The sequence below is a fragment of the Helobdella robusta genome (genome assembly GCF_000326865.2).
Source record: "Helobdella robusta unplaced genomic scaffold HELROscaffold_32, whole genome shotgun sequence".
In the NCBI taxonomy this organism is placed as follows: Eukaryota; Metazoa; Annelida; class Clitellata; order Rhynchobdellida; family Glossiphoniidae; genus Helobdella; species Helobdella robusta.
The window spans coordinates 759,339-785,266 of NW_008704589.1; the positions used below are offsets into that span (position 1 = coordinate 759,339).

A 25,928-nucleotide genomic window follows, 5' to 3' on the forward strand; every position below is an offset into this window, starting at 1 on the left:
ATCTCTAATGTCACCAAGTTATATTTATTGTCAGTTATTGTAATAATAAAAAATTAATCAAAATAATAAAGACAGCATAAATGGATGTGAATTGTATTCATTTTGCACTTCTGCACTTCTATAAGAAAAATATAATAAAAATATTGACAGAAGTATTGACACATCAAGTATGAATGAAAACCTATATCATTCGAGACTAAAATAAACGATATTAATTCTTTAAGAGAGTTTATATATGTATAACAACGCTTAGTAACAAAATTCATATCACATACCCGGTACATTAATAAATACGAGTACACAGTACACGCTGCTGTTACGAAAAAAACAACAAACTCAATAAATATAAGCAATTTAATGAAAAATATAGGCTGTTCAGTGGTGTCGAGTGTACGTAATGTAGAGTTGTACGTAATATTAAGCACGTAAAGAAGTGTACCCCTACATAATAATGCATACAGCCCAAACTTTATAATGAAAAATAAAAATGAGAATAAGGACACGATGAGCAAATTCTTAAATTAAAATTTGAAGAAAATATCGAAAAAAAGATAAACAGTGATTTGAATGATCATAAACAATATCTTGAACAACAAACACGTTTGAACCTAATTGACGACAATGAATCGAATTGATAAATGTAATGCGATTGACGCTTTAGAGAATAAATAAGATATTTAACAAAAATCAAATCTCGAAAAATGAAGTTGCAATGAAATTAACGAGAAATTGAAAATCCTAAGATATGGAGCATTGACTGTCAACATGTCCCCGGACATCACCATCGAGCAACATGTTCATAACTGCTCTTACTATGTAAACCGTTGTACCGTGGGCCGAATTTGGGGGCGTATCAAAGAAGAGGGCTAGGTCTTCCGATGTTAAGTCTTTTGAGTCACGTACATTTTGATCTCGGTGGTCTCTTGTGAACATGAAGAGTGCGTCTTTGAAAATCTGATCGGTGGGTGGTTGGTGAGTTTTTTTACATTACATTTTTGAGATATCTAATTTATATGAAGAATATGAAAATATCGTAAGTAACAGTTTGAAAAGAAATATACAATACAGAAGAAATATGTAAACAAATAAAATGGTAAAATAAATCTGACCAAGTCAAGTTCAATTGGCTTCTGGAAGGACAGTTCAGGATTTCTTGTCAGCATGGTGTCAACTATTACAATGGTCTGTGTGTGTATTAGTGAGCGTGTATGTATATAGGCTTGCGCATTCAGGTGTGTGTGTGTGTGTTTGTTTGTGTACGAGTATGTACATGTGTTATCGTAATGATGTGTTATTATTTAATGAAATGTTGCTATGTGATATTTTAAACGTCCCGGCACATTTCTGTCAGTGATAACATACATTAATGAAATATTAACATTATAACATTTTCGGACAAATTATCAAAAAACTTTCGAAATTTGTATCAGGATTATCATCAAATAGAAGTAATATTAAAAAGAGACCTCGACAATGAGTTGTCTGTACGTTGGTTCAACGATCTTGCTCAGCATCTGATCGACAACCAGTGAGAAGTTCAATTCATATTGCGTCATGTCGGATAGCGTTGGTTGCTAGGTTCGTTGGTTAACATTATGTGACATTAATTAAATTAATTATTTTACTGGGAATATTAAAAATTAATACAAAAAATAAACATTCAACGGATTGTGCTGAATTTATCTACAGACATTATTTTTCAGAAACATTAATTTATTAACGGGGGATCTATATTTACGATTGAAATGAAAAAAAAATGAAAAATAAATAAACAAAATTATTAAAAATTGTACAAAGAAAACAAAAAACCTGCGGCAAGATATATCCGGACAGTTTGATTCCAGACGGTGTCCTCTCTAGGATGTGCCATACTCTTTCGAAGAAATCTCTCGGAACTCTGTTCAGACATCCATCCAGCTGTCTGTTCCATATGATTGATCTGTCAGGCAACAAATCAATGCTTCATTAAACAATTCAACTGTGTAGCAAATTAATTTGAATGAACGATAATTCTACTTATGAGCATATGAACCCATGGTTAGAAAATGAAACAAGATAAATTAATGAACGCAAGAACCTCTCGTGGGTGTAGTAGCTAGTTGAATCATGTCTCTTGTCCAGTACTCGAAAGAGCAGCTTTTTGATGGCACTTGGTGAAAGTGTGTACAGGCTGTCCTTGGTCTTTTCCTTGTACTTCATGTCCAACTTCATTGCCTCAACAAGCAAGCTGCGTGTATTAGCAAACGACAGTTTAAAAGTTACCATTGAAAAAAAGTAGTTAGAAAAAATTTCCAGAAAAAACTATTTTACTCTGTAACAGCAACAACATTCTAAAAATCAATTAAAATAAAATTAAAACTCATAAATAATTGAAATAACAAAAACAAGTAAATGAATAATAATAATAATGCAAAGGATATAAGAGAACTAAGAGAGATCTGACCCTATCCTAATTTTGAGAATTCCTTGGAACAGCTCAGGAGTTGTAGTTATGAAAGTTCCTGTAGTTGTACAAGATGGCAAATAAAGTTCAATCAATATGAAATTAAAGTGCAAGAAAATAATACATAACTAGCTTATCATTCAGCTAATCAGACAGCTGATTAGTTAGCTGATAAACCAGCAATGCAGCTAGCTGCCCGATCAATCAGCTGATCAATCTACTGGCAGAGCAACCAACTGACCAATCGATAGAGCAACCAGTTGATTAACAAGCTGATCAATTTTCAAACTACTCAGATATTAACTCAACGGACCAATGTTAATAATGAGTTCCTGTTGGAGAACAGCTTGCGATGGATCTACAGGGTAAAGTTTCGTGTAGAGAACTTCTTTGATCTCCAGTGGAGTGATAGGTTTGTCCACTACATGTTCCTGCTGGCCGTACACACTGATCGTCAACTGGTAGATGAATTAAGAAATTATTACAAGTGAAGCTGTGAAACATCTGCAAAATTATCTCACAGCAATCTTAAAAAGTAATTTTATTTTGAAAAAAAAATTTACAAAAATATGATAACGAAATGATCTTGAAATCGTTGAAACTTGTAAGGGCAAAATAAGATGTAGTAAAGAAAGTTGAAAAATAAAATGTGTAAAAGTGAACCTGCTTTCCGCGGACAAGGATAGCAGTTATGGAAGGTGCAAGACTATCAACTAACTTTCCAAGAACACTCGAGCAGTACCTCACAACACTCCTGACGTTTGGTCATCATCAACATCATCTTCGTCGTCATCATCATCATCAGCGTCACTATCGACATCATCATCTACATCATTTCCGTCATTATCATCGTTGTTACTATCGTCGTCATCACCATCGTCATCATCGTCATCATCATCATTGCTATTAAAATTGTCACCATTTTCCTATCCTCATACTCAACAAGTTAAAGAAAATATAGGTAATAAATTAATATAACATTATTAGAATTCAGATTTTTGGCAAGGATTATAAGAATTAAGCAAATAATATCGAAAGTACGAAAACGACGATGACAAAATAAAATGATAACAATGAAATTATGGCAAAGAAATGCCCAACTGACCACAGTTGGGCAGTAGCCGCAGTGTGAGACAACTTCTGGAGTCTTTGGTCGATCGTCTGCTCGTCCAGCAACTCATACAAACCTTGTTTCGTTGGCGGTTTTATTTTGAGTAATTTAACAAAAATTATCCATACAAGTGATGAACAACAATTAATATTCTTCATTTAACTCTAAATTCTTGCTGACTAAGATTATACACAATTAATATTTATAGAAACATTCATATGAACATGAAACTAACTTTATACATTTTAATACCGAATTTCATATAGTTCATATATCCTGCCAGCTATGCAAAAATCACATGAACAAAACGAAATTGTAGTCAGTAACGAAAATTCCATAAGGAAAAAGTGTCCCGGAGTTGACCAGAATACAATTTTTAAAATGTCTCCAGTCTGGCCATTTAAATATACGACAAGGACAACATAAATAGAGAAAAATAGCAGCATAAATATGAAAAGTAGCAACTGAAACAGGGAAATTAACAATTTAATAAAGAAATTTTGAAAAAAAAATGGTTGTGACCAATGAAATAAGTTACACGTACAATGAAAAATTAACAGCGATTTAACCTTTCCTTTTGGCAAGTTCTCTGAGAGCTTGTGCCTGTCTAAAGAGGTTGAGAGGGCTCTTAACCAGCATGATGAGATCCTGGATATGCATGCTGTGGTACTCCTGTATTTCCAACATCATCATCATCATCATTGTTGTCGTTGTTGTCATCATCCTCAACACCATTATAGCCATCATCACAATAATCAGTATCATCATCAGTTACATCGTCATCATAATCAGTATCATATCATCATCTCATCAGCATCATCATCATAATCAGTATCGTCAGCATCGTCATCCTCTTCTTCCTCCTCTTAATTCTTACTAACAGCTTCATCTGTCCAGTCCTCTTCAATTTCCAGCTTCAGCGATTTCGGTATGTCAGTGAAGCTCTTGAACTGCATGCCTAAAACAGAAATAATTTTAATTAAACTTATTTAATTTTAAAGACATTAAACATCATCTTCACCATCGCCATACCATCATTGTTATCATCGTCATCATCAGTAACGTTTCGTCGTCATCATCTTCGTTTAATGAAAATAAATGATAAATTGCCTTTATCCTTTTCTGTCATTGGGCAGAACGTGTTGGCTATATCGATGTCCAAGAAATCCAAGTGCTCTATACAACCTGTAGCTATGAACTCCTGATAACGATGATGACGTCGTAATGATGATGATGATGATGATGATGATATCGTGATGACAGCCATGATAAGGATGAAATGATGATGAATATCATGGCTACTAAAAATTATCACAATGATGATGACAAGATGATTGTGATAATAGCAACCACACCACACACACACACACACACACACACACACACACACACACACACACACACACACATATATATTTATATATATATATATATATATATATATATATATATATATATATATATATATATATGTTGGTAATAGACCATAATTTTTACAATATTCTATAAATTCTATAATATTTAAAATTTATAGAATATTGTTATATATATATATATATATATGCATATATATATATATATATATATATATATATATATGAAGTACTTGTAATCTTCCAAGTCTTATTTTCGTGCCATCACAATCGCCTTTTTTGAACTGTGCCAACAGATCCAATATATACCTAGCCCCAACACCTCTGGTGAACGAAAAATAAACTCTCAATTAATTCAAGAACTAATTATTAATATCATAATTAAAGATGGGTTTTAACGAAACCAACGCAGTATAGTCTTGAAAGTATAATATATATGAAGATACATTATTATTCATGAAAAAATAAAAGTTCACAGAAATTAAAAACGTTGGAGAAAGATGGAGTTATTGGTGAGAGGTTCAGTTAGGCACCTTAGATTTTCTTCCCTCAATATCATACAGAACGTAGGTCGACCAGCCAGCTTCCAACATTTTCCTAAAAAGGCCAAGTCACTCTGAGAAAATTTTGTAGGTCATTTTGTTAAATAAACCGACAAAACTTTACTTATAAGATAGGATTTTTGATTAAAAATTTCAATAACATTAGTGATAATTAATAATAATAATAATTAATAATAATAATATAATCAAAAATTATTTTATAATTAACAGTTTGATAAAATGATAAAATATCAACTACCATAGCATGCAACACTTAAGAAAAATGTACAATAAGAACAAAAAAAACAAACTTATCACTCACAGTAAAAAAAAATATGAAAAAATAAGGAAAAATAAAGAAAAAAGTAAATTTTAAAAGAAATTAAAGTAACTAACCTTAACTTCATCAATGACAAACTCAATATCTTGGGCCAAATAGAAATCAGAAATATGAAACAAGAGGGAGTAGCAAACAAAAGTATAACCACAAGCTCTGTATATCTATTGGTATGTTTGCATCACTTTGTTGAGGCATGTTTTTTTTTGTTTGTATCTTTTTGTATGTTGATGTTGTATATCTATTTGTACGTTTTGTCAGATTTCATGTTGGACTGCATATACAAATGTGTGTTTGTTTATAATACATGTGAGCTTACATGAACGTATATCATAATTATATTCTGTATTTGCACAATGTATTTTGAAGGGCATAGGCTAGTTATAAAGCCAACACTGAGAGAATAAACTGTAAATACAATTGTATCTATGTATGAAGAAATGAATGAAAGTGGGATCTCTATGTAGGGAACAGATTGTGCAATAGCGACAGTAAATTTTCCGGAATGATTCACTGTTTAATGCAACTTAAAAACTAAACGTTGCAAACAAACAGCATTCTGAGAATTCCACTAGGAAAATAAAGAAGAAACAAACTAAACAAAACTTAAATCTTTGATTATAGCAGAGACATACATACATACATACATACAGTTTGCATTGATATGATACAATCAAATTCTACACGATGAGTAAGTAAAATGACATGCCACGAATGACATGACACAACACCTGTATGACATTGGTTACGAATTCAACGTCCTGACTCAAGTAGAAATCACCTAACTCGAAAAGTAACGAAGTGCAGATTGCTAGGTGGCCGAAAACTTTGAAGATCTTTCAAAATGAATATTCGTATCTTGTGCGTATTTGTATCTTATGTGTTACGATTTGTATCTTATGTTACGATTTGCAAGGATACAAGTATCTGTATATATAATTTTGAAAACTATTGATATTCCATTCACGACTGTGTGAATTATTTTTAGATATGGATAATGTTATACATAAAGTGTGTAACTTTATTGATGTATGTGATGTATGTAACGAGTTATGTGAGATGAATTGATACCACACGAACAAACACAGACACACACGCACACACACACGCATACACACATACACAGTACCCACCTTAGCCGTTCCTAAACCGCCAATGGGTCTCGGCGGTCTGCCAGTCAATCCTAACTTTTCATTCACACCTAACTGTTCGTAAGCCTTTGCGAGCTCACTCGGTGGCCATATTTGAATTGGTTCAACCTAGTTAATCGTATCGTGATTGTATCACCAACACCATTCTTGATATCGTCACCATCCCCATCCCCATCTTTGTTACCGTCATCCACAACATCATCATCACAATCTTCAGCGAATATTCATTAATAAGATATATATAGCGATCATATCATAGCAGTAGTTTTAACCATCATCATAATTGGAAGAATGATTAGTGAGTAAGTAATTATCATTATCATTCTCGTCCCCATCATTTTCATCACCATCATCATCACGTAATCATCAGACAAGTAGCACAAACTTGATGTGGGGTTTGTGTCTGAATGCCATAAGTGGCTAGCATTTGTTGAAGTCGAACGCTTTCAGCTATCAGGGACACCTGGATCACCAAGTCTACAGGCGAACTCTATCATAAATATTAAACGCTATGCTATCAATATCATTTTTATCATGGTATCATTATCCTCTATCATCACTATATGGTATCATTATCTCTTACCATCAACATGTCATTATCATCTTTTATATTATCATTATCATGATAGATCTCTAATCATCAACATTTAGGTCATTACTATCTTTTATATCATTAATATCTCTAATATCATGATGCTATTATAATTTATATACTTTTACCATCATCACATTTTAATCATCAATATTAATGCTAATCACACTATCATTTGGTGATGATAGTAAATTTTTGAAGTGATAATTTCATCATGAATAAAAATGAAATCGACTTCTAAAAAGAACAAATTGAAATAACACAAAATAGCCAACTGAAGCTATCCAAAGAAACAAAATAAAAAAATTAACGATTCTAAGCAAATAAAATAATTTTACAACTATAAGTAAACAAGAGTAAACCAAAAAAATCATTTCAATAAAATCAACAAAGCCAAAAAACTGAAAAAAAAACTAAAATATGTTAATCACTGATCGTATGTGTAGCAGCGATAATATATGGTGGTGAAACTTGGGTGTTGAGGAGAGAGGAGGAAAGTGTACTGCAGAGGGCTGAAAGAGCTATGGTGAGGATGATGTGTGGGGTTAAAGTGAAGGATAGGAGGAGTAGTACAGAGCTGATGTCAATGATGGGACTGAATGAAAACATTGTGACATTGATAAGGAGATCGAGATTGCGGTGGTATGGACATGTGTTGAGAAGGGATGAAAGGGTCGGGATTAGGCGAGCGTTGGAGTTCGAGGTTGAAGGAGTGGTAGGAAGGGGTCGTCCGCGATTGGGATGGAGAGAGCAGGTGGAGAAGGACAGGGTGAAAGCGGGGTTGCGTGATACTGAGGCGAGTGACAGATGTGGATGGAGTCGAGGGGTATTTCGGTTTCATCATAGGTAGCCAAACGGCAACCCCCGATCTCGGGGAAAATGCCGTCTAAACGTGTGTTGTTGTTGTTGATCATATGTGTAACTGAATCAAATTAAAAAAGCCAAGCCAGTATAATATAACTACTAAAAGCCACACACACACACAAATAATTATCTCTAAAAACACTAAAACACATACACAGAGGCACAAAAAGAATATTTTTTTACTTAAAAATAGATGGTGAATAAGCAGCCACAAATTTATATATTAATTTGTAACAAAAATTTCTGTAAATGTAACAGGTTTCCCACATTGGTGGGTTCAAAAGTAAAATAATTTTGCTATATGAAATCATATGAAATATATGATATATATATATGAAATCATAAATCATTCACAATTTGGTAGATACATTTATAATTTGTCACTCAATAACAATTAAAATAAGCATAATTAAAATAATAATTAAAATAATAACAATAAATTAAATTAAAATAAATAAATAAATTAATTAATAACAAATTAGAATAATACTAATAATAATTAGGAAAAAAATAATTTATAAAAGCCAACAAAATTATCATCAAACATCGCAGAGCAATATGGTATCATTATTTTTTAAATGTCATATAATAGACATACCAGCAAACAAATTTTTAATTTAAGACAAAAATTTAACGTAGCTAAAACAATCATCAATAATTTCATCATCAGAATAAAAATAAACACACAAAAAAACAACAGGCATCCATTATCTCACGGACACACTCAGTGCAAAACACACAAATCCATGTAGTTAATTACTGACAGAAACAAATACGTGCTTGAAAGATTTATTTTTAAATTCTAAAATACAGAATCTATCACAAAATAAAAAAAAATAAATTAAGCCACTTGACAATGAATAATTAATTGCACGAAAAATTATATAAAAACACACGTACAGGTAAGTAGATAAAAAAAAATTAATGCGAAAAAGGTTAAATAAACAAAAAAGATTAACAAAAAATAACAATAATAATAATAAAATAATAATAATAATAAAAGCTGCAAAGAGGCAAAAGATGATGGGCATAACGAAAATGAGATACCTGCTCAGCTGAACCTCTCTGAAATTAACAAAGGATATTTTGTTAAGTAATAACGATAAAATAATTAAAATAGTAATAATAAGTAGAAGAAAAAGATGAAGAAGAAAAAAAGCAGAATACACAGAGCAGTAATAAGTAATACAACCACGCACATATACTCACAAAGTTGTTTGTGTGTTTCTGTATGTGTGTGCATGTGTTGTCTACAATGCCGAGTTTTTATTTATTTAAACCTTGCAAATAGGTAGAAATGTCAAATTCTTGATGAAAAAACTTGAAAAACTATGTAGAGTAGAAGTGTGTACATGAACAGCAAGTGTAAAAAATGTACTCATACATACCTATAACTACTTATAAATACCTGAAAATACAAGTATTTATATATGATATATTTTATGTACATAGCTAGCGACTATGAATGAGGTAGTGGATTAAAAAGTATTTCATCAATGAGCATGCAAATATATCAGCGTGGAACGAAAGCATTTGCCTGAATGTTAATATCAGCGTGTGCAGTGAAGTATTTCGTCCTGTCAAGCCAATAATGAAGATGCTAATTATATGAAAAAGCATAAAAAACAAATAGATGATAATAAGATAAATAAATAAAATAACAAATAAACATTAACTATTACAGTAGAACTACTGTAGAAAATAATTGAATAACTTATAATAACAGGAGAAAACGTCAATGAACCATTTCTGCTTACAAAATAACAAGTGAACGACACAAACATTGAAAAAAACTTATATTACATTTCATTAACATAAATATATAAATATTCATGAGCAAACATAATTAAAATGAACCAAATAATTGTAATACTATAATGAACAGAAAAACATGAATATCCATAAAGAAGCAGAAAGCCATGCCCACCTGGAATGATGAGTACCTAGAGTTAGCCTTAGGCCTCTCGGCCGCAGGGAGGTGTCTTCTTATTGGATCGAGTTCAGAAATGTTAATCAAGCCATCAACTGATAGCCAGAGTTATTTGATTGGCGGTGGTGAATGGAATGATTTGTGGATCGTGAGATTTAGTGGTTGGATGAAAAATTAATTATAACTGGTAATATGTGCGTGTCATTCATTGCAATACTTTCTAACTGATTAATTAAAGCTTATGAATACCTGCCATCATCCTCTTCATCGCCATCATCCTCTTCATCGCCATCATCCTCTTCATCATCATCATCTACATCATCATCAACAGCAACTATATCGTCATAATCATTCCTATCATCATCACAACCAGACACATACAAACGGCCATAACAGATAAGATTAAGGAGTATGTCCGAATTCCAGATTTCAACTGTTTTTCAAACTTTTCAAATTCGAAATGAACTTTCGCTATTTACACTATCAAAAGACAAACTAATTAGATATTCCACTCAAATAGCAAAGCTTAAAACAATTTCAGACAACCTAATCCTTACTTAACCATTGGACTGTCCACTGCTAAACAAACGATAACTCCAACGCATAATCCATCTTCTTATATTCGAGCAAATTAAACTGAAAAATGCAAAATTGCACACATGATTCCCACCGCAAACATACCCTCTATCAGCGCGTGCGTAAACAAAATTTATACAAAACTTTTTTTTTTTGTTAAGCAATACAATCAAAAGTAATTTACGTGTATGAGTGCATTAGCAAGTAGATGGAAACATTTCTACAATTTGTGCAACAATAAAAACCTCACTAATGGAGAAACATGATCAGTGCAATCAGCAATCATGTATCAATTGAGAATCAAGAAATAGATCATTGAAACAATCCAGCGAAACCACGGAATGAATGTAATTCAATTGTAGTGTAGATCCTATGAAAAGAAATGTAAGGAACTGCTTGTGACGGTTGTGCTAACATCACCGTAATAACATTACAACAACAACGTAATAACATTATGACAACAACACGAACAAGGGGACGAATAGCAAACTGGAACAACAAAAATTTGGCAAGAAAATTAAACAAAGAAACACATAAACAAAATAAATGAATAAATAATAGAAATGATTGTAAGCCAGTCCGTAATATAAATATGAAGCATAGTAAGACGATCACGATCCCAAGTTAAAAGCGTTGTAAAATATTTAGTGTTATATACCCAGTTATTTATTTACAAGGTGTTTGCTATGCATAACTATCATTGCTGTTATTGTAGCGAATATTACTTAAAATTATGAAAAATAATTTAATAATTGTTAATTAATAAATAAACAAATAATAATGAAAAAAGTTTTTGTTGTTATTTCTATTGTGTGGAACCTGAAAATTTAAATATCTGGAATTATGCCTGGGTCTGAGTGAGGCCGGCAGACGTCTGCTTATCTGATCAAGATCGTGCTTCGATATTAAGCCATCAACTGATTGAGAAGCATGTGTGTGTGTTGTGCGTTTTGTTTGTGTGAGTGTATCGTTTGTATGCGTTTGTCTGTTTGCACATACATATGTTTGTGAGCGTGTGCGTGCGTGCGTATGTGAAAGGGTATCGTTTGTATGCGTTTGTTTGTGTGCGTGTGTTTGTGCGTCAGTGTGGGTGTGTATCAACCCTGTAATTATTTGTATTAGTATGTTTCTGTCAGAAATTGGATGTATTAGATTGCATTCTGAAGATTAAACTTTTGTATGCTAGTATTAATATATATATATATAAGCGTCGGTACATGATTTTGTTTATGTTTTTTCAATTCAATTCATGTAAGAAAATTGTGTTGAGGTGGTTTTTGTAACTTAGAATGAATGTATTATAAGCACATGCTGCGTTCCGCTATGACGATGATGTTTGTGAGAGACTGAATAACCATTGAAAAACGTTGGAATGATTTTCTGTTGTTGTTTTGAAAAAAAAAATGTATAGATATAGTTTACATACATATATGTAAGTATTCTGGAATTTAGGAAGGTATGTATATGAAAACATTGTAAAGGCATTTTTGTAATAAAAAAAAGGTTGATAAGCATTGCATTGCACCTTGAGCGTTCCATCATGACTCCTCACATGTTCACCACTCAACACTCATTTTTTTGTAAACTTTGATAACTTGTTGAAATACTAACCACTATTTTCTTAGAATATCAAGACATTGCATACTATTGGCAAAAATTGACAGAAACGTAAAAATTACTTACATAAAAAAAATTAAACACTACAGCAAAACAGATCAGTCTGCAGCATACGTTAACAAACAAACAAACAAACAAACAATATGAAGAAAAACAAAGACAAACAAACGAAGACTGACCTAACATCCTAGCGATAATATAAACAGACTGTCCCCAGAAGAAGATGTTATCCTTCTTAGTGGCCTCGTTGATGTTTCCCTTGGCGCTGGGCAGTCGATCCTGGCTACCTGGCCTCAACCTCTCCTCATTTATACTGTACTGTGGCACATAGTAATACTTCGGCACCAGTGGTCCTGACGATGGTAAAGCAAGGGACGGTGCATCAAAGATGGATTGTGATAGCTTAATGGCACAAAAATTTAATACGCTAATGACCCTTTAATGCTAATTATTCCTTAGCAGAACACATGCTAAACACCAACCAGACATTCCATCAATCAGGAGAGGCTTAAGCAGATCCATGTACTCATGTGCCTTGTCCATATCTCCCTTATATACACCTATAAATAGCAAAAATATTATTATTATTATCACCACTATAATGATTATGGCTAATTTATGGCTAAGGGGATTTTTTTTAAATAAAATAAAAATGGTAACGAACTGTCGATAGCCAGGTAGCAGTAGAACATGGGCCACTCGCACTCTATGCCGTCAAATTGCTATCCGCAAATGAAATTTTAATACAAAAAAATTATTCAATCACGAATTATCACAAAATTTATAAATTGAAAAAGCTTGAGTTAAACAAATAAATCATTAAATAAAACACTAAATAAAATAAACAAAGCTAAGCAACAGAACAAACTTAGGTATAATAATCAATGATATAAATTCCTAAGAAATGCACACTTAACAAAAGAAATAAATTATTAAAATTAAACTTTTAATTATAAATTAAGTTGAAACGTATTTCAAAATAAATAATCAAATGACCTTGACATCACTGGTCTTATATTTCTTTCCTTTTTCCTCCAAAACCGTGCCATAGCCATCTCTCAAGAATCTCTTCAAACCGTAACGACCTAAAAATTTAGTTAAAAAATAGATGCTTCATTTCTGAAAATGTACGAAATGATAAAACAATGAAATCTCGGAGGAATAACTAAGAGAGTATAATAATAATAAAATCAGTAAATTAAATTTTAAAATGCAAAAATATGCAAGTGACCTTTCAGTTTGCGAAGAGCCTTGTCCAATGTCCTCTGTACGAGTTGCTCCTCGTGAATCGCAAAAACTGGCCAACTTATCGTGGCTACCAACGCTGCATCTGTGTTCTATGTGTGCGTATGTGTGTGTGCGTGTGTGTACGTGTGTGTGCGTGTGTGTGAGAATGCAAGAGGTTTGTATTGTTAACTGTGCATATGCATGCAGGTAATAATGTGATGTGTACTGGATGTATTATTTATATCTGCAAGTCGTATTGCTATCTACTTATATTACTTAATCATGTTTATTTATAAGAGTGTTGTTAAGGCAAAAAATTGTAAAAAGAAAAATTTAAAAAGGAAGAGATAAATTATAAGAACCAAAAAAAACACAATGCATTGCAAGAGAACAAATCTAGTAAAGCATAGTTTAACAAAAAGAGAATCTAAAATGCATAAGCAAGCAAACTTCAGAAGCAGATTCCCTCGGAAGTATTGTATCAAAAATGATTCGATTTCTGTAATGTGCATCAATGTCAATGAAGATGACAGACCAGTTGGAGCCCTGATTGCCATACAAGTTCATCCCGTTGATTGCCTCAAGAGCTGCTTTGGCCGTACCTATGGAGCTACATGTTTCAGGAATGAAGTTCACTTGAAATATGAAATAGTTTAATGAAAAATTTTAAATAATGAAATTTTTAAAAATTATCATCAACCATCATCCAAAAATGGAAATTAATACCATAAAATGTGAGCAAAACCAGACAAGTTAAATGTGAAAAAATAGTTAGCTGTGAATTGCTTCAAAAATCATGATGAAAAAAAGCTAAAAAAATAGATTAATGCATGAAAATGTTTTTTGTATGAATACTAACAATGTGGTTAAATAAAAATAGTTAACATATAATGTTCAGCCACTTGAAATGAAAGCAACTTGCAGGAGCCATAAAACATTTTTAAAAACGCCGAGAAACAAAGTACAAAGGATAAAAACATGAATAAGAAAGTAGATCTACCAAAGAACTGCAACGTTTTAAAATATGATAGCCAGACAGGGAATAAATTTGTCATTGGATACTTCAAAAAACCTCGTTTTTGGTTGATGTTGTTCTTAAATAGCAATAACCACAACAGCAACAACTATAACACTAATAACAGAACATAGCAGAAGCAGCAGCAACAACAACAACAGCCAAAACCACAACAACCACAACGACATTATGAAGAAATTAACCTTGCATGCAACTCGACAGATCCATTGTTGTACTTGCTCCCACGCTCCCACACCCCAAAATCCGGAGTCCTGTATGCCCTTTCTATGTAGAATACAAGGTTCTGTATGAAGTTTACCTCGTCTATGCACCAGATTATCTGCAAGTCAGTGAAAACAAGATTGTTTGCAGGGATGGTTTATTCAATTGAAAATAGAAAAAAATGTATATATATAAATATATTTCGTTATATCAATCACACACAAAAGTTATAATAAATTTATTTAGCTGGAATGATAATTCATTCTGGTATATAAAAAAATTAAAAATAATGATCTGAGCAAAACAAAAATAATCTCAACAAAACAAAAAACTTAAAACACATTCTAAATTTGAAGAAAAAAGAAGAGAGAAACAAACATAGCAGCCAGACTGAGTCATCTGAACAAGAAAGATGAGGTAGAGGGCCAGGCAATCCAGCTGCATGTGTGTATGTTTGTATGTGTGTGTAAGTGTGACTGTGTATGTGTGTGTACATACATATGAATGTGTGTTTGTGTGTATGTGAATGTGTAATTCTGCGTTTATGTGTGTGTGTGAATGATTTTGTGTGTGTGTGTGTGTGTGTGTGTGTGTGTGTTCACGATGTAAACACCATCAGTGTCTATAATTTACTGTAGTACTTACAAATGATATATTATCAATGCAAAATTCAATTCAATAACATGGTAAAATTGCTTGATTATCACATAAAATGTAAAATAATTGTTAAAAAACAGAGTTAACAACAAGTTACAGCTAAATGTTATTTTAATTTTATAAAAATATAATACATAATTCATATACAAACATATATAAATAAAAAAGTATGTATATGAATTAAATTACTTTAAAGATGTATACAAGTGCATGAAACCTGCAAATGTTCATACTCCTCATCGCCAGTGACTGTTCCTTGAGTTGAACTATCAAACAGAACGTGGAGAGAGTTCTTGGACGACTGTGTCTTCTTGAAGAGTTCCACCTTGTCTGCCTGGTACATCCAACATTCAAGGATGCCCCTCATGGTCTTCACTGCAGTCAGCAACAATTCCTTGGTACGACCCTGGTCATCATCTATTCGCCTGGATTCATTGGAGCAGGATATTTTTAAAAAGTTCTACACTGCTGTTCAAACGCATATTCAGTTTAGATATTTAATATTTCAAATGCCATTTAAAAAGCAATAATGGAATCAGTGTCTGTAGATAAATAATTAGGATAATAAAAAGAATCTACGAACTTGTACGCTTGGGAGAGGGCCCACATGGCAGCAGCACAGTAGATGTTGTCTCTTATGTGGGTCACGTTGCAGGTGGGGTCGCTCGTGTCCCTCGGGAACAAACCAGACACCAAGTGTTGGTGGCACATGATCTGTTTCTTGACTGTTGGTTTGTCAATAGTTTAAAATTTATATTAAAAGCTGAAACATAATTACTAAAGTAAATTTTTTAAAAATTTTGACTGACAAAAAATTAATTTTTTAATCACATCACTATGAATTGTATATAAAAAAAATTAAGAATGTGAAATCATGTTTTTATAATTAGAAACTCACAAGTTCAAACATCAAAGCATATAAAATAAACCTAATCAATTATATTTTGTTGTATCAAAATCAACTTGAACATGAAGTTTGCTTGATGGGCACGTCAAAGAACAAAAAAAACATTGAAAAACAGATATACAACAAATCAAATCCAAATGATCAATGTGAAAGCAAGCAACAAACCTAGCTGATAATAGGTGTTGAGTTTTTCAACTGTATCTGCATAATTAGATTGTGAAGTTTTGGCTCTGTCGTCCATAATGGCCGAGTCCCTCCTCTGCCTTGTCCTCAAATTGTCGGCACCTTCCATAGCGTCATATGACGAAGCATCACTGAACTGACTACTGAAAGTCCTAGGATAAGCTGTGGTTGCAGCAGACATTGAAACTGGTTTTGGCACTGGTGAGCAAATTTAAAGTTTAAACTTTGAGATTGAAATTAGTTTATAATAATTGAAACTGCAAATCACAATTTTCAAACACTTTTCATGAAAATTTCAGAAACAATCGGCGATTTAAACATTTATAATGAAGAAAAGTTTACAAATAAATTGTTCCAATACCAACCTTGAACTTTAAATAAGATTAAAAATAAACAGACTAACAATTTTTATGTAAAGTAACGAATTTTCAATAATTCCTGATAAGTTTATTCTATGTATACCTATATATTTTGATGTAAGTATGTAAAGTCGTAAAAGTAATGAAACCATCAATCAATCAATCAATTAGCTTATAAAGCGCTATTTCCGCGATGTTCAACAGCGCTCCTCAATGAATTTTGAAAACAGATGGGTCTTGAGATCCGCTCTGAACTTCGCAAGCGATGGAGAAATAGTTAGAGAAGTAGGCAGAGAGTTCCAGAGAAAAGGACCAGAAAAAGCAAAAGCAGATTTGGCAAAAGAGTGTTTAACACGAGTTAAAAAAAAGCGAGAAGAAGAAGACGATCGTAAACCGGGGCGTTTAGGTTCAATTAATATATCTGATAAGTAACAATTCAATCATATACATATAATATTTTTGTATATATATGATGATGATGACGATGAATATTTTACATTTGTACTTCATTTGGTTGTGGTGAGAGATGGTGTACGTTATGAACAGGGAGCAGGTCGAAAATTCTCACCATATATATATATATATATATATTTATTTATATATTATATATATATATTTATATATACATATATATATGATATATATATATATATATATATATATGATATATATATGTATATATATATATATGATATATATATGTATATATATATATATATATATATATATATATATATATATATATATATATATATATATATATATATATATATATGGTCATAAACATGTGTGTGATAAATAAAAGGCTTCATCCAATCTATACATGGATATATATACGGATATATATATATATATGCATATATATATATATATATATATATATATATATATATATATATATATATATATATATATATATATTTACAATATTCTATAAATTCTACCGAATGTTTGGCGTTAATATGTTTGTAGTTCTTTTTTTCAATTTTTCTCACTAAAGTTTTTTGGTGAACGTTTAGTTTATTAAAATTCAAAATAAACTTATTTTCCGAATTCATGCTGCAAATAAGGCCATATTTCGATTCCGAATGAATCATCATCAGTGCTTTCTGATGTTTATATAGTGAAATATTGACTTTGTCAAAAAGAATTTAGATGGAGATTGACTTTGTCAAAGTGAATTTAGATGGAAAATAGGTGTCAGGTTTCTTTATTGGCTGGTCATCTTCTTTGGTCTCCTCTTCTTCATCGATAGCATCATATTCTTTTTTGTCACTATTTACAATGCTAGTTTTTATTACTTCTTTGTTTTCTCTACCTACTTCTCTGGCTACTTCTCCATCACTTACGAAGTTCAGAGCGGATCTTAAGACCCATCTGTTTGTAAAATTCATTGAGGAGCGCTGTTGAACATCGCTGAAATAGCGTTTTACAACCTAATTGATTGATTGATATACGTGACGTTCATTTAGGAGAGATTTCACTTGACCATATCAGACTCATTTCATTCTATCCGTTGAACAATTAATAAACAACGAATCATTTTTTAAAGTCTTTTTTAACTTGTTCTTCATAAATGTACAGGAAAATGTTGACTAATATTCCGCAATGGATAAAATTTAATTTAAATAAACACAACATTTATCACAAAACTATTTAGTAAAATCGAACACAACGAATACAAAAATAACATTTTAGCATCGAGCGACAATTATTAAAATATTACTATTAATAAAAATAAAATATGCAAATTTATATAATTCAAACAAATAACTCTTGTACAATCTGTCGGTAAATATTCCCTGACTTAGAAATTTGTATTGCATGAATACGTGAAATGGTCACGTTATAGAACCTATGACACGAACGCACGCACATACACACATACACCTATATTAATATATATATACGCACGCACGCACATACACACATACATCTATATATATATATAAATAAATATATATATATATATATATATGAAATATATATATATATATATGCATTTCTGAAAACCTCGTTCCTAAATATATATATATATATATATATATATATATATATATAAATATATATTTTTTTAAAGAAATATCACTAAATTTTCAGCTTTGACCAGTTTCTTGTTCAATTTTTCAATATTTTGTACCAAAAATACGGTAAGAAATATTGAAAAACTGAACCGGAAACTAATCAAAGCTAAAATTGCAACAAATATTTCTTAATAATTGTCTCACTCATTTCTAATTATATATGTGTATATATATATATATATATATATATATATATATATATACATACATATATAAATGTGTGTGTTTATGTGTGTGTAATTCAAAATCATAGTGATAATATGAAATTTTGTTAAAATTTATGATGTTAAAGTTCAAAAAAAGATAAGCGTTAAATATGAAATGAATAAATAAATAAATAAATTCTAATTAAAAACCATGAAAATTAAAACAGTTTAATCGACCGATGCTGCTCAATGAAGTCATTTTAGATTAGTTTTCAGTCTTTTGACATTGACGGACAAGTTCTTAGACTGTATGGCAGGAACGAGTACAACTCTTTTCGTAGCGTTTGCACCTGGCTGCGTCAGACCAGTCACCGTTAAGGTCTTTGTTATTTTAGTCGGGGTTATCTTGTGATCCGATTTAGATTCGCTTTTAAACTCCGTAAATGACGTGGAATGTCTAGTTTCTGATGTAGTGGTAGCGGCAAGGATGGAACTCGCGGGTATGTGAATGACTTTGACAGAAGTAGTGCGTTCATTGCTTGTGTTGTCGTTAGTCAAGTATGCAACAATGTCGCTGTTGAGATTATCTGTGTTGCTCACGTCGTTAAGACTGAAATTTTCGTCAGAATTTTTGCTGTTGGAATTTGCATGACTGTTCTCTCTGTTGTTATCTCCTTTTAAGTTATGGTCTTTGTTGTCTTTGTTTTCATCGCTACTATCTTTGGTTAAAAGTATGACGCAATCAGTGTCCATTACCTGCTGCTCACTTGATGTGGTGGCATTACCAGAAGCTGTCGTCGTCGTGTTGACTGATGTTGTCGTCATGTCAAAATATGATGAGACAGCGTTGGTAAATTCCTGCTTGACCGACATTGTGACATCCACCGGATCAATGTACGATGTAACCTTGTTAAATTTGTCAATGTCGTCAGTGCTGTTGCTGTCGCGGCTTGTGTTGAGGCTCGTTTGGTTGCAGTTGTTGCTGGTGTTTGTGTTGTTTGTCGAGTTGTCATTGTTGTTCTCGTTCTCACCATCCTCTTCTAAAACATCCAAGCTAGCCGTGGACGGATAGGATTGAAAAAAGTTGTTGGCTCTTGTTCCACTGTGATTGTTCTGCTAGTGTCGATACAATTATAGACACTTCTTATCACAACATCAAACAACACAAAGCTTTTTGCACAGCTCATTTCATCTTCAACATCATCATTATCATCATCGTACTCATCATCGTCATCTTCCTCACCAGATTTTTATTTCCGACAGTGGCCACAGTGGTCTCACCAGCAATTGAAGCCACCTTCTTCTCAACCAGAAAGAACATGTACTCATCAAAGAGCAGACGTATCAAGTGGAACGATCCGAAGCTGGCTGCACTGCGCAATGTCAGGTCTCTTATCACCATGGAACTGTTGGTTGATTGAAGAAATGTTTGTCTGTGTTATTTTATGAATGTGTAGCTGTATGTTGTCTCTATGTGTAAATGTATGTTTTGGGCAGGGCGTGCAACAAATTACGCGTTCGTTTACATGCATATTTTAGTCAAACTTTCAGTGGCACTCTTAGAAATACTGCTGCAAATGTAATAAAATGTCATAACAGAACTATGAAATACAGGAACCTATAAAATGACCAATGCAGAAGGAATTGGTGGGCCACTTTGGTGAAGGTGCTGACATGATGTTCATGAGGGGTGAGTACGAGATTGACCACACCTTCCAACCAGTCCACCCATTCTTCCAGGCTGCTTTGTTTCTCAAGGGTCAATTTCAGATCTGTTTCCAGCTCTTTCACGAGATCTCCATTACATCTGCACACCCAATAAGCTTGCTCCTTTTAAATTACAACAAAAAACTGATCGTAATTGCAGCAACATGATTTGTGAACTATTAAATAACAAACTCACTTGAAGACATAATTTTTTCAACGAAACAAACATGAAAAATAAACATGAAAAATTAGCAAGGAGCTGTAAATTGCTGAAGAGAAACAGCTCTAGTAACTTGAATGTTGCTGAAGTCAACTCTGTTGAGGTCACTCAACATCTGAGTGACCTGCGCTGAATTCTGTAGGACAGCACGAGCCGCTTGTGCCAGGTGGTTCAGTGATGTGTATCGGCGCAGTGTCTGTGAGAATGCATTGGCAGCTGTCACCTGCATTCGTCAGTGTGCGCAAAATTATAAAGTTTAGTTGTATGTTGGAAATATAGACTATTTTTAAATCGTTGGTTTTTGATTTGATACCTAAGTGGTTCAACCATTTTCATCACAAAACACAAAAATCAGTCATTTTACTGAAAACTTGACATCAAATTAACTAATTATCATACTGCCAGCTGGTCAAACATTCAACCAATCTTTACCAACCATAAATCAACCAACATACTGACTAACCAACTAATCAAACAAAATAACAATAACAATCTAGTGGCCCACCACCGGCTAATGAAAAAAATTAATTTTCTGACTGAGCAAGAAAGAAACAAACAAACCTTGCACTCGATCATTTCTGTACATATGCCATTCATTGACCTTCTCAGACTTCCCTCCAGATTCTTGGCGAAGTTTCTAATGACTTGTGTCAGCGTGCCTGCATTCGTTTATTAGTTATTTATTTGTATTATTTTATTAACTAGTTCGTTAGGTTATTTTGAGAAATAAAAAATTCAATTACAAAATTGTTTAATACTTCACAAAATCAACCCAGAAATCATTAAATTAATGATTTAAATTCAAATCATCTCTGCGTTTGAACGAGGCACCCATGAACTGCTAGCAGTTAGAAACATGGCACTTCCACCAACCAAGCCATCTTACAATACACATAAATGAAAAAACAAACAAACAAACGAATAAGCAAACAAACAAACGAATAAGCAAACAAACAAACGAAAATACACTCAAACAAACAAATAAACAAAGCAAATATAGAAACGAACTCGGAATGGGCTTGAGTACATCAGGTATGAGAGTGCCAATGAGTGACTGGTAGAATGTATAATCTGACTTCATGGTGTACTTCTGAACACTAGGCATTTTTGAAAGAGCGTACAAGGCATTGCATGGAAGCGTCCTCTCTAATTCATCATGGCTGGTGATTATGTGATTATTTAATGATCATGTGATCATTTAATGATAATTATGATCATTAAATAATAATTTAATCAATTTTCTATTTTTAAAAATAAAGCGTAACGGTTTAATTCAACGAACATTTTATATTAGGGCTAGATTTTCAAGTATACTTTTAATACCTTAGATAGCTTATTTTGAATGAATTCCAATTTAGTAATCTTCTATTAATTCCTTGACTGTAAACTTAATTCAACAATCTAATCATTCATCCATCCATCCATCCATCTATCCATCCATCCATTCATTCGTTCGTTCGTTCGTTCGTTCGTTCGTTCGTTCGTTTGTTTGTTCGTTCGTTCATTCATTCATTCATTCATTCATTCATGCGACCGTCCACCTATTAATTCATCCAACCTCTGCCCATCTGTTCTCCAGAAAGACTTCCAGAGTGATTCAATGACACTGAACTGGAAGTTGACGATACCAGCCATGATAGCCTGCACACATTTCACAAAAGTATGTTACCATTAAACGCACGAACTAACGAATGATTGAATGAATCAATAAGGTAAATTTTAATGAAAGAATAAATGAAATATACGATCCTACATTCCACTAACCTCGCACTGCTCGGCATACAGTTCTTCATAGGCACCCAGATGTTTTTGGCTAGCTCCATCAGGTATTTCCTCGCCATCTTCTACAAGGATAACTCCAAAATTTGGAAGCGTCACAATGGTGTCGGTGAAGAATTGTTGCTGTTGGCAGTTGATGCCTTCTCTACTCATCTGGGCGCCCTCTATCACTGTGTCTATCATTATGCGTTGTTGTAGTTGCTGCTGCTGCTGTTGAAGCTGCTGTGGTTGGTGATGCTGCTGCTGAATGTGATGCACGCTCCCATTTTGAAGTAGTGAGGAGCTGTTGCAACCGCTGCCGTTGCTGTCAGATGAGTTGTTGAAAAACTATTGAAGTGTATTAAATTTTCGCTTAGTTCGATAGTATTTTACATCTTTCAAAATTTTTTGAGAATACATAAATAAATGTATTAAATAATTTCCTGGTGAATTTTGCATTTTTTATTAGTCTCACAAATAATATGAAATAAATTTTAAAAACGCTCGAGGCTGGTTCAATGAAAAGGCTGTCCCGACAAATGTATCTAAATGTTATTAAATGAAAATGTGAATTTCAGAAATTTTCAATAATATACAATGCATAGAGTCTTATTATTTGTAATTTTTTGTGTTTAAAGATTTCAACCACTTTATTTGCGTGTTGGCATGTTTATGTTTCACAACTTTCCTTAATTCAGCAACTGTTGCAGGTTCATAGGAGATACTTTTTTTTAGATACATGCATGTATTTCAAAGCATTGTATAACATTGAATAGCACTTGAAGCAGTTGTACAGTGCAGTCTTCAACAGTACATGCTTTGTGTACATTTCAAAACAATGCACAAGATTCTCAGTTAAACAGTTTTTTCAACAACAGGCAATAAAAAAACACTAAGATGACAGTTGCAAACACTTTCATATTTCTGAAAGAACAACACAACAATAAACACCGGATCTACAATTACGTGAAGCAATGTGTATCTTCTTAGACACTGTGTTTACACCTACGCCAAATTGCCATCAAATATATTTTCAATTTATTTGATCTTGATGAATATGACGGTTCTGTTTGTTCTGTTTTAGAGTTTGGCGTTGCGTATTGCTAAAATTTGGCGTTTGGCGTATTGCTAAAATTTTCTTCTCTTTTTCATTATAACGTATTTACGTCAAAATGTATTTTTATACATTCTGAAAATGTTTAAAGCTAGTTATGCATTTTGCTTTCTGAAGTTTTCCTGTGCATACATTTCGAAATTGATTTAAAGAATGCAGTCCACTATTAGATTAAATGGTAAACGAATAACCAGAAATTTTCGTGATATGGTTATTAAAACAGTTGCTGTTGCTTTTTCTCCCGAAAACTACAAGAAACAACTTAAGATTCTTCAAACATGCAGTTGCAAGAACATTCAATAAAAAATCTCCACATTTATATAAATAAAATAAAAAAATTGTGACAAATAAGGGCCTGATAAACCTGCGTTCATTCAAATCACTGGGTCTGAAGAGTTGTCCTATTTGTATATTAGTTAATAAGGCCCTAGTAACCAAGCAAAAACAATAACGTGGTTGAGAAATCATGTAAGAATGATGAAGATCAACTTTCATACCCCTTAGTCATTTCTTCGTAATCTGTATCATCGGCGAACTTGCACTCACTCAGTATCAACGATGACGTTGATTTGATCTTGATCCCGTAATAATGGTACTTTGAATTTCCTCTGAAATTTTTAAACAATTAATAACATAATTCCTCAGCTGACAAACATTTATAAATTAAGTCAATTTAATTCATTGGGTGAATAAATACAAAAAACAACAATAAAATAACAGCCAAAAACATAGCAACAACAGAAATGACAAATTTTCTGTAATAAAGATGAATCGTAAGTTGCAGTCAATCAACAAAAAAATCAATTGACAAACAAATCATGCAACAAATCAATCGGTTAATCAACTGAAGGACCAACCTCGTACCCAACCTCCTAGTTCTTATTTGTGGAAAGACGGATCTTATAAGTTTTCCAAATGACGCCTGGTTCATGGGCTCCAACTTCATCTGATCACAGTGACGTAGGTAGTGATTGTAGAGAGAGCTTCGCGGCAAGCTTACACCCTCCGTAGCCTCGTAATTCTCTAGCAGCCAGTTCACCTGTCAAATTAATAACATCACGTTTTTTTTAGAGAGCGCTATCCAAATACTATCATTAATACGTTAATATAATGGAAGTTTTTTTTATGTGTGCAAGTGTGTGCTAGCTTGTGTGGCGTGTACGTGTGCGAATAGTCATTTACTTAATTATAAATGTGTAAAATGATAATTTGTTTTATCAAAAGATTTTTTTAATTTAGTAATTATTGTACAAGATAATGATGACGATGGTAACAGATGCATACATGAAGTTATCATTTACGCTATTAAAACTTAGGAACATAAAAAAAATTAGGAATATTTAGGTCTGGATTAGTTTGTTGACTGATTGGTATGTAGATTGGTCGGTTGAATTGTCTGATGATTGATTGATTGGTTTTATGATTGACTAAGTTAATCTAAATCATTATTTAACCAGGTTACACGGTTAAAGTCATCGCTTACATCTTAACAATCAAAACGGACGATCAACAAAAAATTGATTTGACTGATCTGATTAATTTGATTTGATTAACATCCTAAAAATCAAATAAGAAATTTCACTCACATATATCACTAATAATTTAAGCCAATGTTACGAAACACATAAAAAAAACAAATATAACTTTATAGTAAAAATCAAAGGTGAATAAATAAATGAATAAATAAACGAGGTAAAATAGTACTGATAAGTTAACCAATGTATGTACATAAAATATTTTCATCGTGTAATAATAATAGTAATAAAATTAAATAATAATTAATACAATATTTA

General features: G+C 32.4%; 2 protein-coding genes across 2 annotated transcripts; both read right to left on the bottom strand.

Annotated features, from left to right (window-relative positions):
• Positions 1-738: 738 nt before the first annotated feature.
• HELRODRAFT_192366 (hypothetical protein) lies at positions 739-16,928 on the bottom strand (the record flags this gene model as incomplete). Its single annotated transcript, XM_009022528.1, has 33 exons — positions 739-954; positions 1,110-1,184; positions 1,467-1,574; positions 1,810-1,939; positions 2,078-2,227; positions 2,444-2,501; positions 2,757-2,901; positions 3,107-3,197; positions 3,549-3,630; positions 4,124-4,226; positions 4,436-4,512; positions 4,665-4,755; positions 5,161-5,251; positions 5,461-5,543; positions 5,866-5,970; positions 6,538-6,642; positions 6,940-7,065; positions 7,343-7,447; positions 9,461-9,478; positions 10,341-10,438; positions 10,593-10,656; positions 11,739-11,836; positions 12,716-12,889; positions 13,019-13,096; positions 13,201-13,258; positions 13,533-13,621; positions 13,768-13,816; positions 14,214-14,373; positions 14,982-15,118; positions 15,379-15,438; positions 15,875-16,082; positions 16,241-16,382; positions 16,730-16,928. The coding sequence occupies 33 exons, from the start codon at positions 16,926-16,928 to the stop codon at positions 739-741; spliced, it is 3,573 nt and encodes a 1,190-aa protein (XP_009020776.1).
• Positions 16,929-20,519: 3,591 nt separating this feature from the next.
• On the bottom strand, positions 20,520-25,174 carry HELRODRAFT_82191 (hypothetical protein; the record flags this gene model as incomplete). The annotated part of the gene is made up of 9 exons (XM_009022529.1): positions 20,520-20,742; positions 20,955-21,166; positions 21,337-21,486; positions 21,825-21,922; positions 22,272-22,423; positions 22,798-22,904; positions 23,028-23,301; positions 24,693-24,743; positions 24,993-25,174. Coding segments are annotated over 9 exons (1,449 nt in total), but the record flags the coding sequence as incomplete, so codon positions are not given.
• Between the last annotated feature and the right edge of the window lie 754 nt (positions 25,175-25,928).